General features: G+C 53.5%; 1 protein-coding gene and 1 pseudogene across 3 annotated transcripts in view; one reads left to right on the forward strand and one right to left on the reverse strand.

The window, feature by feature from the left end:
• Window positions 1–12,525, reverse strand: part of PODXL2 (podocalyxin like 2) — a 32,849-nt gene extending 20,324 nt beyond the window's left edge. For all 3 annotated transcript variants that reach the window (XM_036868658.1, XM_036868656.1, XM_036868657.1), the window contains exons 1-2: window positions 12,399–12,525; window positions 6,651–6,929 (exon numbers count right to left, since the gene is read on the reverse strand). In XM_036868658.1, coding sequence (XP_036724553.1) covers window positions 6,651–6,929; window positions 12,399–12,477 — 358 coding nt within the window. In that variant the 5' untranslated portion in view covers window positions 12,478–12,525. The remainder of the gene's footprint in view (window positions 1–6,650; window positions 6,930–12,398) is intronic.
• On the forward strand, window positions 1,838–5,303 carry LOC118903472 (annotated as a pseudogene).
• Window positions 12,526–12,835: the final 310 nt, after the last annotated feature.

The following is a 12,835-nucleotide window of genomic DNA, read 5'->3' on the forward strand; positions in this document are numbered from 1 at the left end:
AACAAAAATATGGGGCTTTTTTCGTTTCCTTTCTTTTTTTGGTGTCCAGGTGAAGTGCTACTGTCAGGAAACATGCCTGAAGTGTGGGCAGTGACCCGGAAGGTCAAATCATTGCATAACAGATATGACCCAACAAGACCGCTGTACTGAAACCATTTCCACACCCCAGCAGACAGCTGCTCTGATGATCTGGTTTCCACAAATTCACTCCAGGCGAACAGTAACTGAAGTGCTGTGAGGGAGGAGCTCACACAGAGAAGGAGCGGGTCCTGAAGCAGAGACCTCAGAGCTGAGAGCCGCTCTGCCATCACTCACCTGCACAACCTCAAACCACCCATACACCCCCCTAAGCCAGTCGCCTCTGCCATGAGACAGTAATACTCAGGCTGCTTTTAAGGCTGCGTCAGGTCACCGTGAGGGAAAAAAGAACTGTATGTGACAATGACTGAGGAAACATAAGCACTTAGGAATGTCCCTACTCAAGGGCATCATTTCATCCCCCTTTCTGTTAATGGCACCTTGATTCTCCTCTGGGGGGCCCTCCTCCCCTCTTCTTGGTCCCGAAGTGTGGGGCCGTACCCCCTGGCTTCAGGGGGCTTGGGACCCAGATTAGACCAGACCAACGAGCCTCCACCTGAGTCTTCCCCAGAAGTGCTGGGGCTGCTAAGTGACAGGAGGATGAGAGCAGAGTGATGGAGGGCCTTGCTCAGCTACCACACAGAACGACCGCCTAAGAGTGAACCGACGAGGGGACGCAAAGCACGATGGGCTGAGACAGCTTCTGACGCCGTTTCAACACCTGGACCCCACCTGCCTGGGCCGGAAACCGATCCCTTACAAGCCGATACACACCCCTCTCTCACACAGGTCTGCGGGCCTGTTTGAGTTGGGTTTCTAGAACGTGCCAACCCCAAAGAGTTATCTCTTGTCCTGTAGAACACTAATTAGCTTGCTCACTAGGAAGATGAAAGCTGCATGCAGAGAATGTTACTAAGGAGACTGGAAAGCGAAAGGGGTGAGGCGGCAGCAGGACAGTTTTGGGATGGAGAGGTAACCTGGGAAACTATTCCTAGTCACTAACGGTTTTCCATGAATTAACTGATCAGGCTTCAGGCTGGCTGGATTAGCTGGCAGAGTGGTGATTTATGTTCCATTTCTTTTCCCTACTTTGTAGACACCACTCTTCCCACCCGAAATGTCAGAGAATCATAATATTTTAAAGCTGGAAAAGACTTCAATCTATCACTCCCACGGTCTCACTTTCAGATGAGGAGACTGAAGGCAAGATTAGAAAAGGGACCCACACAAGGTCACAGCCCTCATCACTGGCCAGGCAGCTGCTCTGCCGTCGGGCTCCCAAGGATTGCTGCTACAGGAGGAGAAGGCGCCAGCTCCAGTTCTTCCAGGCCCAACGAACTAGATTGAGACGCAGAACAGAGAGCTCCAGTGACAATCAGAGGCACTGGTTCCTCTCTGACACACACCACCCATGTGCTCTCAGGGCAAGACCTGCTCGGGAGGCCCTGATCCAGACTCAGCTCTGCCGCACACAAGCCGTGTGACCTTGGGCAAAGCTAACAAGCTTTCTTGGCCTCAGTTTCACCACGTGTGAAGCAAAGACAGTACCTGCTGCCTTGCTGACCCCACAGAGCGGCTGTGAAGTTCGGTGAGCTAAGCAAAGAGAAAACGCTATGAAAAAATGGCGGTAACTCCCACACAAAACCTAGGACGTTACTGCTGGTCTCTAGTAAAACTGCTGAGCTGAGAGGCAACACAACAGAAAGAGCCAAGGCTCTGGAGTCTGACAACTCGGGTTTGAATTATGGTTCTTACGCTCATGGAGCTGTTACCCAAACTCCACAAGCCTCAGTTTGTCCACTGGTCCAATGGGAGTAACAATACAGACTTAACTGTTTCTCTGAAGATTAAAGGAGGGAACACTCTACAACACCTGACTTGGCGCCTGGCGCAACTCGGCATTCAATTCCCAGGTCGGATGTCCTCGTTATTAAAGGACCCGCCCCGAGGCTGGACCGTCGGCAGCACGGCCCCCAGCTCTCACAGCCACTGCTGCACGGAGCGACCCCCGTCCCCAGGGGCCTGTTAGGTTGGCACTGAACTCTGGGCAGACTCCCCACCCTGGCAGGCCCTTTGCAGGCCTCTCTCTTTGTCCCCCCGACCTGAGCAGCAAACGCCACGAGTGATGCCCTCCTTCCTCCGAGACCCCTGGCGGGAAGCCTCTGACTTCCCGGGTTGGGGGCAGAGGGCGGGAGGAGCGGCACACACGGTCCCTTCCTGTACACACCAGTCCCACAGCCCGAACACTCTGCCTCTGTCGCGTCCTCAGAGCACAGCGTCGTGTGCTGTGAGAAGACGGAGGCAGGGATGAGCAGGCTGACCTCAGGGCCGTCGCCAGCACAGGGACGTCCCCACTGGCGGATGAATTAGGAAAAGGTGTGCCTTCCATCCAGCCCAGGGCCTGGTGAGAGGTACACAGACTGGACTTCAGCCCCTGGGCCAGGGCACCACCAGCCCAGCCACCTGCAGTGGCCCCGTCACCTGGGGAGCTGGAAGAGCCTCTCAGAGGCCGCAGCTCTCCAGATAAGTGCTGAAGCAGGACACAGCCCAGCAGGCAGTCGGGGTGGAGAGGAACACGCTCAGCAGGTGGGACAGGGTGTAAGGGCATCGTGGGCTTGGGGGATGGGCCTGAGCCACTGTCAGTAAGAGGACACTGATTCTCAATGCAGCCCCATCGCGCACCAGCGGTGACCTTGGGCAAAGCACTTAGCGGCCCTGTGCATCAGTCCCACGTCTGCCATGCAGGGCGGACAACAGGCTAATGAGACGACGCAGTTGCAGGAGGGGAGGAGATGGGGCCGGGGGTAAGGCTGGGCCAGACTGTCAAGGGCGTTTTCTGCAGCGCTAAGACGTTTGGCCTTTATTCCCTGGCCCCCTTTCTGCACACATCTCCTCGGGGTGTTGGAGAAGACTGAGCTGAGGAAAGGGCAGGACGGTGGGCAAACAGAGCAGCAGGAAAGGAGCAAAGACGGAGCCCTCCCCGCCCCCCTCACCAGGGCATGCACATCCCCAACCATCAGGCGTGAACAGCAGACACAGGAAACACACCCGCATGGAGCTGGCATGAGGACCTGGTCACACTCAGTGAGCCCCAGAGAAGCCACTGGGAGAAGAGAAACGACGTGAGAGAAAAAGAAGGGGGGACGCACGGGGGTGGGGCAGTGGGCAGACTAAACGGAGCCCGTCCAGGCCCAGGAGCACCCCACTGTGATCCGAGGACAGGCGGCGCACAGCTGCTGCCTCCAGACCGAGGCTCTCGAACGACGACGGCTACCCGCACACTAAAATCCCAGGAGTACGGACAAAAGGGAAGACCCCAGTACACAGCACTGTCTAGCGCGAGGGGAAAGTGCACTTCTTTTCAACGAGGAGAGGACAGATTTATCAGGAACGCTGCTGTAGCTATAGGCCTGCTCCCCGGGGAGATGAGCTCGATCATCACCCTACACCACAGCGCAAACAGATGACAGCTGGCAGAAAGAGCTACAAGTAAAATTTAAGCTGAAAAAGAATACAAGAAATAAAGGAGCATCTATCTCATGGAGGGAAAGGCTTTTCTAAACATAAAGAAAAACACATAAAAACATTCCAAAAGAAAGGTTGTCAAAGCTTATAAAACTCTTCACTTATGTATGTCAAATATTACTACAATAAAAATAAAAGTAATTACTAAACTGGAAAAAATTTTTCTATTTTTGTCAAAGAAAAGGTTAGTATCCTCTTTATAAGAAGATTTGTACAGTGATAAAAAAATTAAAGCCTCAATAGAAAAAAAAGGATAAGTAATAATAATAGCTAATATTTTCAGAGTACTTAACGATGTGTTAAGCACTTTAAACGAACTATTGCATTTAAACCTCACGACACTGTGATACTATTTCCTACAAGACAAAACTGAGTCTTAGGTTGTTACCTGCCAAATATCACATAGCTATTGAATAGTAGTGCTGGAACTTTGGAATCTGCCCAACTCCAAAGCTTGCTCTTAACTGCACTTGCTTCAAATAAAAAAAAACGATAAATGGTCACAATGAATATAATATATTCAGTGTGTATGGGTTTCACTTACACATGCTTCAGTTAAAATTTACTGGTAATCAAAGGCTATTATAATTTTGCCTATCAAATTGACAAAAATCTCCAAGTGACAAAATTCAGTGATGGGAAGGGGTCAAAATCTGGCATTCATTTCCCTCTCTGACGGGTACGCAAACTGGAGCAACCTTTCTGGAGGTCACCTGGGAAATACTGAACAAGCGCCTGTGCAAAGATTCCCATCCTCTGTGTCAGATACACCCCACTCCCAGGCGCACTCCCCACCCTTCTCCACCCCGTCCTCTGCCCGGGGACCGACCCAGTGAATCACATGAACCGGGCCGCATCCCTGCTTCCTGACCGGACTCCTCCACAGAGGCAGGGGAAGGAGAGCAACGGGGACCCTGGCAGGAGACGGGAGGAGCCAGAGGACAGGCATCTATCTTCCGCTTTCTTCCCCGTCGCCTCACTGCTCGTGTCAGGACCACTGCTCCCCACCCCTCTGTCCTCACGGGCTCCTGTCATCTGTCCCTTTCTTTGTCCCTTGGGTGTGGGGCGCTGAGCGCTCCTCTGCTGGCAGCCCTGAACTCCTCTGGGTTTGCCATCCCCTGGTAAGTCCACTGGTCTATAAATAAACCTCCTTGGTCTCTTCTGGCCCCAGGCGCTTCGGGATCCGCGGGCCCCAGTGCAAACACGGCCAAGCCCGAGAACCACACCACGCACAACCAGTCCCGAAAATGCCACAGAAACGGCATCAAGAAACCCCGATCACAACGATACAAATCTCTTAAGGGGGTGGACCCCAAGTTCCTGAGGAACACACACTTTGCCAAGAAGCACAACAAGAAGGGCCAGAAGAAGATGCAGGCCAACAACGCCAAGGCCATGAGTGCACTGCTGAGGCTATCAAGGCTCTCGTAAAGCCCAAGGAGGTCAAGCCCAAGATCCCAAAGGGCCGCGCCCGCAAGCTCAGTCAACTTGCCTACACTGCTCACCCCAAGCTCGGGAAACGTGCTCGTGCCCACATCGTGAAGGGTCTCAGGCTCTGCTGGCCAAAGTCCCAGGCCAAGGCTGCAGCGGCAAGTGCCGCTGCGGCTCCAGCTCCGGCTCCCAAGGGTGCCCAGGCCCCCACAAAGGCTACAGAATGGAGGCCTTTATCTGCCAATGTGAGGACAGAAGGACTGGTGTGACCTGTGGGCTGCTGTCTGCACGGGGCTGGTGTCCTCCTGTGCTATTGGTACAAATAAACCTGAGGAGGATCTGTCAAAAAACAAACAAAAAAACAAACCACAACCTCCCCGGATTACCTTAGCTTGACTGTGTCTTCTGTTTCTGGGTGGGATGCTCACTGATACATCTTTAGACCTAGCAATTTTACTCTAGAAATTTATCCTAAGGAACAACCAGAAAAGTGCAAAAATATATAGAGATACTTGTAGCATCATTAAAACTGGAAACAAACTGAATAGTCAATAACAGGGAACCGTCTCATACTGAGGGTCATGATCCACACGAAGAAACACTAGGCAGTCACTGAAAACCAAGTTACAAAAGAATAGTTAATGATGTGAAAATAAATTTAAGAAATATTTTAAGTGGAAAAAATGATTCCCATTTGCATATAAGAGAGACTAGACGGATGTACCCCAAACTACTAGCATTAATTATCTTTCAGTTGTGATGTCATGGGTGCGTTTTCTTCCTTGTGTTGTTTTTGTATTTGTCATGTTTTCTACAGTCTTCGTGTATTATTTTCGTAATTACAGAACATAAATCCAAAATACTATGTATTTGAAAAAGGAAAGTCAGTGCTAAATTCTGGAACAGCCCACCCCCATGCACGTGCACACACAGTTTGACAGTCCAGTGCTTAAAAACGGGCTCCTGCCGGCCAAGAACGTTCGCACAGCTGCCGTAGCTGGAAGCACGGCAAGCACGCTCTGCTGCACCTGCAATCAGCCCACAGCTGCGTGCGCCGCTGGCTCCAGGCCTCGGGCTTGCTCTGTGAGCCAGATCCCAGCTCTGGTGCAGGGCCGAGGGAAGGGCACCTAGAATGCCTTGTGGGGCTCTGAGACCCAAGGAGGGACACGGGATCTGCTGACCTCCGGGAACCTTAAACAGAGACAATACAGCACAGAAGAGGGAAAAAACAAACAAAACCCGAGACCTTGGACAGACCTAGGCTTGAATCAGGACTGATCATCTCGACAGCTGTATGACCTCAGGTGTGCTTTCACCTCTCTCAGCCTCGGTTTTCTGACGTTTAAGACAGGAATAACATTCTTTACCTCACAGCCTATAAGCATTACACTGAATTATATGAGCACAGAAGTAAATATTACAAAAGTAAAAAGGGCCTCCTGGGCCAGTAAGACCCTCAGAGCCCAGAGACCTGGCTTTGAGGTGCAGGTGGACAGCAGAGGGTGAAAGCGGGTTGGGAGGGAGAGGAGATGATCTGGCCGAGGAAAGGGCTGTTTGGCACTGTGCCAGGCCTCTTGGCGGCTGTGAGCAGCACACATCTTAGGGGAGAGCGCTACCTGCAGTGGGTCCCAGGTCCAGACTAGAGTCGTTCAGCACCTCCTCCTCTTCCCAGAAGTACTGCGGCGGCTGCAGGATGCGGGACTCTTCGCTCTCTTCGCTGGCGAAGCCAGAGCCAGGGGCTCCCAGGCCAGCCCCCAGTCCCATGGCCTCGCTGGGCTCCTCCGAGTCCAGCGGCTCCAGGCCAGTGGGCAGCAGGAGGTCCAGCAGGGAGGTGGAGGTGAGGCCCTCCGGGCCAGGCTCCTCGGACCCGGCTGCACACGTGACCAGGGATGCTCCTGCACAGACATGAAAGCCGGTGGTTAAGAAGGAAGAGCGGCACAGGGTTGAGACCCATCTCCAACAGCCAAGAGCCCAGGGGTGAGGGCGGGGCTTCGGGGACACTCCTGACGCCAGGGGGCTGCGAGGGGATTCTGAGATGCTGTACTCATCTCCAAAAGGCCAAACTGCTTAGCCTTCCTTCCCTGTAGCAGGGGCAAAGGGGAGACGGGGAGATGGGCGGGAGAGAGGGAGGAAACATTTGCCGAGTACCCACTCTCCACCACGCTGTGTGGGTGCAGGGCAGCGGAGAAGGGGCCCTGCTTCCCTGGACCTTGTGGGCACACTGTTCTGCAGGCTCCTATCCTAGGCTGAACATTTTCCAAAACTGCATTAAGAATGTGATCTGTGTTTCAGCAACACACAGTCTTTAAGACCATGTGAGGGACTTCCTGGTGGCGCAGTGGTTAAGACTTCGTGTTCCCAAAGCAGGGGGCCTGGGTTCAATCCCTGGCCAGGGAACTAGATCCCACATGCATGCCACAACTAAGATTTCATATGCCACAACTAAGGAGCCCAGGTGCTGCAACTAAGGAGCAGGTGAGCCACAACTAAGGAGTCCTCAAGCCACAACTAAGGAGCCTACGAGCTGCAACTAAGGAGCCCGCCTGCCTCAACTAAGACCCAGCACAACCAAATAAATAAATATTAAAAAAAACCAAAAAAAACCATGTGAGGTCACAGGTCAAACTCATCCAGAGCTGGTAATGATACGTCTGTTTGGAATCTTGGACCCCTCTCTCCTAATTTACAAAACAAACAAACAAAAAACAATAAAATAAAGGGCATCTTTTTTCCTTCTCTCTCACTCCCATTCACTAAGAACAGGAAACAGTCCTCTTTGCTGGTTTCACAACATCATTACTAATTACACAAATATCACTAACTTGCTGTTAAGTCTTCCAGAAAGTTGGGTCTCAGTCTCCTCATCCGAAAAATGAGGAAAGTGGGTGAAATGACCTCCAAATTTTCTTTTCCAAAACTAACATTCAATGATGCAGGAAAGAGGGAATTTCAGGACTTATTTCCTACTCTGCGCCTATAGCGCACTATGACGTGGCTGAAGAGCAGTTCATAGAAATTTTTAGTGATGTTTAATAATAAAAATAAACGATAACACTATTGGTGCCACGTGCTAAATGCTTTGTAAGCGTTATCTGAATTTTAATCCTTATAAGCACCTTATGAAGTAGTAAACCCTAAGCTTGGCGGGTGCCCGCACAATGAGTGGCCACTAAGGAAGACAAGGGCTTTTCAGACTGAGAAATGAGTTTCTGAGAACTCAAAAACAGAGAACGTGTCTGGGGGGGGACGGAGCCTTCGTACACTACGCACCAGCTGGACAACACAGGACCACGAATACACTTCTTAAGGAAAGCAGTCCGGGGTAGAGGGAAACGGGCGTAACAAAATAACAAGTGTGCTGAAGAGGATTAAACAGGTCTTGAGATCAGACACAGCAAGAGCGCGTGGCACAGGAAAGCGCCCTGGCTTCCCGGCTGAATAACTCCAGGAGAGCGTCTGCCCCACCGGCACCCTGGTCTCCTCATCTGTAGAGCAAGACAAGAATTCCTCCAGCCCGCAAAGGCCACCCAGTGGCCACCCAGTGGTCAGCTCCATGCAGCGTATAAACTGCACTGCAAAAAGCACACTGCAGTCTACAATCATAAGTATCACGAAGGATAGAGAACCGGGACACTCTCGGCCACGAAGAGAATGTTTAAGAACAACAATGATATCTTCAAATGCATTAAAACAAAAGGTTGACGTGAATAATAAAGATCAGTTATTCTATGTGACTTCAAGGAAAAAACTAGGACTAATGGGAAGAAACATAGACGGCATCAGGGTCTCGAACAGCCTTTAACAAGAAGCTGGTGACGCGTAAGGTCACCTGCACCCACCCGCCTAACTCCTACTCCTGCTTCCACCCTCAGCTCGGAGCAGCCGCCCCGGCCCCTCGGGTCTCAGCTGGGCACCCACCACTACCATCGCCTCTGGACACATCACAGCACTTCCTCGCTGAACTGTAACAGACCACCTTACAGCCTCCCTCACTCAGCAGTGAGCACGGAGTCGAGCGTCCTGTGTCAGCTTCACCTTTGTCCTGCCGGGGCCTCGACAGTCTCTGAAATGTCACAGGAGCTCAAGACATGTTTGAGAGCGAATAAATCAACACCCTCTGCTTTTACAGATGAGATAACTGAGGCCTCATGAGACTAAGGTCCAACAACCAGCCCACAGAAGCACTGTAATTAGCTGGTTTCTCCTCACAAAAAGGTCCTGCAGACGCTCCGTGAAGGAAGACCAGAAAGCTCCTCTTTATGTGCCCTTCTTCCAAAGGATGTGTAAGGAAGAGAGTACCCAGGATGGCACGGACGCCTCACAGGATTTAAGGAGCAAGGAAAGAGGCCAGACCTGAAGACTGAAGACACCCTCTCCTCCCAGCACTCTGCCCAGGGTCCCACGAGAAACCCAAACCATAGGGTGGCTCCTCTCCTGAAAGACCTCACGTTGGTAAAGTGGCCCCCTATATTTCACAAAGAAGCCCTTTTATTTCTATTTCTGCACGGACCCTATGTTTGGAAATAGTTCGTCGATCAACTGTACTCAGGTTAAGAGCTATTTTCTAATTTTTAAAAAGTTAGAATCATATAATATTGCCAATCAGATATGATGCCAATTAGGATCTACTTTGGTTTCAGGCAGGCGGCAGTATCTTACTGGAGCTAACATCTGCATCAGACTTCCACTGCTCAGAGGAATGCGGTCCCCCCTGAGTTCCTATTCTGTGCCACGTACTGTGCCAGGCCCTCTCTGGAGACACAGAAATGAACACAAGACAGCCTCTGCCCTCGGGGAAATAACCACTGTTTGGAAAATGTAATCCAAGTTTTATATAAAATACCAGCTGATAAAACAGGTCTACTTTCAGACTTGGTAAGCTCAGGGTTGGAGGAACCAAATTCTACAAGACAGTAATCTGGAAAAACTCATGCAGTCCAGGAAGAAAAAACTCAATTGATGAGAAATAATTAAATAACAAAAACTGTACAGGTTCCCAGGGCACCAGAGCAGCCGTCTTTGAGATGGCCAAGAGGAGAAGCTCCTTATCCACCTACTGGGAAAGACATTACTTAAGCCGTTTTAGAAAAGCACAATTGACTTTTAAGAATTCTTGGAAGTTTACCCTCCACAAAACCGCTGGAGGATCAAACACACTTTGCCTCGTCAAAACCCAACAGGTGTCTCTGCGAGCTGAACCGAGGTGTGATGGGAGAGGAGGAGTCGCAGCCGTGTGGGCCTCGGTCCTGCTGACCAGACCAGCCCGGACCTCAAGGAACCTGCATGTGCCCTCTCAGGGGAAGTCTGACCAGCAGTCCTGTTGACTTCCCACCTCTGGGGATAAAATACTTTTCAGTCGGTGAAGTTCTCTGCGCAGCGCACTGTGGTCCGGCGAATTCGCTGGGTCTATTCCCGACCATCTGCATGACTTAGGCGGGGTCCCCATTCTCTCAACCTCTCTCCTCCACCTGCCACAGTCCGTCCTTGTCTATCTTTCCCAACAGTCTGATAGGAATTAAAAGAGGTTCTGATAATTGTGCTGAAAAGCTGTGTGTGAAAAAGAGGAATCTGGTTTTTCATTCTTTCTGCGATAAACATTTCCATTTTCTTGAAGTTACTTTTCCCTCTGATGATTATTTTTTTTTATATAGACCTTGATATTTTCAAAAGCTTTCACAGTGGGTAACTATTTAGGTAATTACGAGAGATTACTTATTTTCAAGCTCGCCCACCAAAACAGTAGCTGAGACCTAACCATTCTGTGTGTAATTGCTTTCGCATTTAATGACTAATCTGCCTTGAGACCCCCACCTGATTTTAACTTTCAGAATTACACTCCTTGTGATTTTTTTTTTTCCCTCTAGCACCTGTAATTTTCTGCTACTTCTATGACTCCCAGTGGAAAGGAGAGAAAAAGAAGGCACGTAGAAAGGATTCCAGGATCAGCCTCAAAGAACTGAAAATCTGACCCAAATGAACTCAGAAAGAGGCGAACGAAGCAGGCTTATATCTTAAGGGGGTGGGGAAAACCAGGCCTCTCAATAATCCCCATGTTTTACCTCCCCTGCAATCTGCTCCTGATCCCAACACCCTTCTCTGATTTCCACCATCAGCCCACCCCACCCTTCCCCTAATCAGCAGCTCTGAAGTCCAGGGATCCCTAAGCCCTTGGCAGACACCCATTTGGGAGCTGCCCGGCAGCATCTGTCACGTGGCCCGCACCCTGGAGTGGCAGCTACAACAGAAATGGTCCAGCACCACCAACCTACCACACACACTTGGCTTGTGTGTCCTTGCAGGGTGCCCACACTATGGTGCGCAAGGGAGACATGCTGCTGGACACATGCCACCCAAGCACGGGGGTGATAACAGGCACATGGAGAGCGCGCCCCGGGGGCGGAGGCGGGAGAGGGGGTAGACGGAGCCAAGCTGCCCACGGTGATCCGTGGCTAGCCAGGAAGAAGCACCGTTAACAGCTGGGCATGGTCCTGACTCACTTCGCTGGCCAGTTCTGGGGTGGCTGCCACACAGAGAAAGAGTGGACAAGCGGTACTTATTTGGTGAGCCCCACCTTCTTCCAAAGAGGACTGAAGGTATGCAAGGACAGAGATGGGGCAGCGTCTGAGACAAACACGGATGCCGTTTCTCATGCACATCACCTGGGTCCTTACTCATCCCGGACTGACGGTGCAGAAGGCGTCCCCTCGCTGAGCTGGGCGCAGGGACGCGCTCAGGGGCAGTGGCCCTTCCCCGGGATTTTGCACCACAGCCCAGGGCAGTGGCTGCTCTGCTGCCACCATCAAGCAGAGACCCCCCCCACCCCCGGGGCCGGGACACACACACACACACACACACACACGTGTGCACCACGAGCCCGCGGGCTGCCTACGCGGGGAGCGCCGCGGGCCGAGTCCGCTGGACGGGAGCCAATGCAGGCACCCGGCGGGCGGGCGGGCGGGACCGTACGCGCATGCACACACGTGCACACACATGCGCGCGGGCACACCCCCCCAACGCTCCCCCCGCCCCGGAGGGCTCGCCGCGCTGCCAGGCCACGTCCTCGTGCGACCCGCCCCGCACACGCCGCTCCGTGGCCGTGGCCTGTCTCCCCGCGCCCCCCCCCCGCCTTCACACCTGCCGTCACCTCCGCGCACGTGCCGGCACCGCGCTCGCCCCCCGCGGCCGTCACCACAGTCCGGGGCCCCGCGGCCCTCTGTCGCCCGGACACGCACCGCGGGCCCCCGCCCCGCGCCGTCGGCAGCGCCCGGAGCGCGAACGGCCGCCCCGCCCCGCCGCCCGCCGAGACCGCGCGGCCCTTTGTTGGCGCGGAGCTGCCCAGCGCGCGCCCGCCGCCGCCCGCTCACCTCCGGCCAGCAGCAGCAACAGCGGCAGCGGCAGCGGCAGCAGCGGCGTCTGCCCCGGGGCCCTCAGCAGCCGACCCATGGTGCCGCGTCGCCGCTCCGCAGCCGCCTGGGCTCCTCAGGGCCGCGCGGGCGGCGGCGGCGGCGGCGGCGCGCGCACGCCCATTGGTCTGCGTGGCCGTCACTCGCCCCGCCCCTCCGCCCGCCACTGGCCAATCAGCGCCGCGGAGGCCGGGGGCGGGGCCGCGACGCCGGCGCCTCGCGCCTCGCACCTCAGACCTCGCGCTTCTGAGGCCCGCGTCCACCTGGCGCCCGGATCGTGGAGGAGGGGCGTGGCCCCAGCGCTGAAGGCCGCGCTCGCGAGACTATGCGCGGACCCGGTGCGGCAGCGGTCGCCCACCTGTGCGCCCCGGGCCCCATCGCAGCGCGGGTCCTCAACT

This window comes from Balaenoptera musculus, chromosome 11, assembly GCF_009873245.2.
Source record: "Balaenoptera musculus isolate JJ_BM4_2016_0621 chromosome 11, mBalMus1.pri.v3, whole genome shotgun sequence".
Lineage (NCBI taxonomy): Eukaryota > Metazoa > Chordata > Mammalia > Artiodactyla > Balaenopteridae > Balaenoptera > Balaenoptera musculus.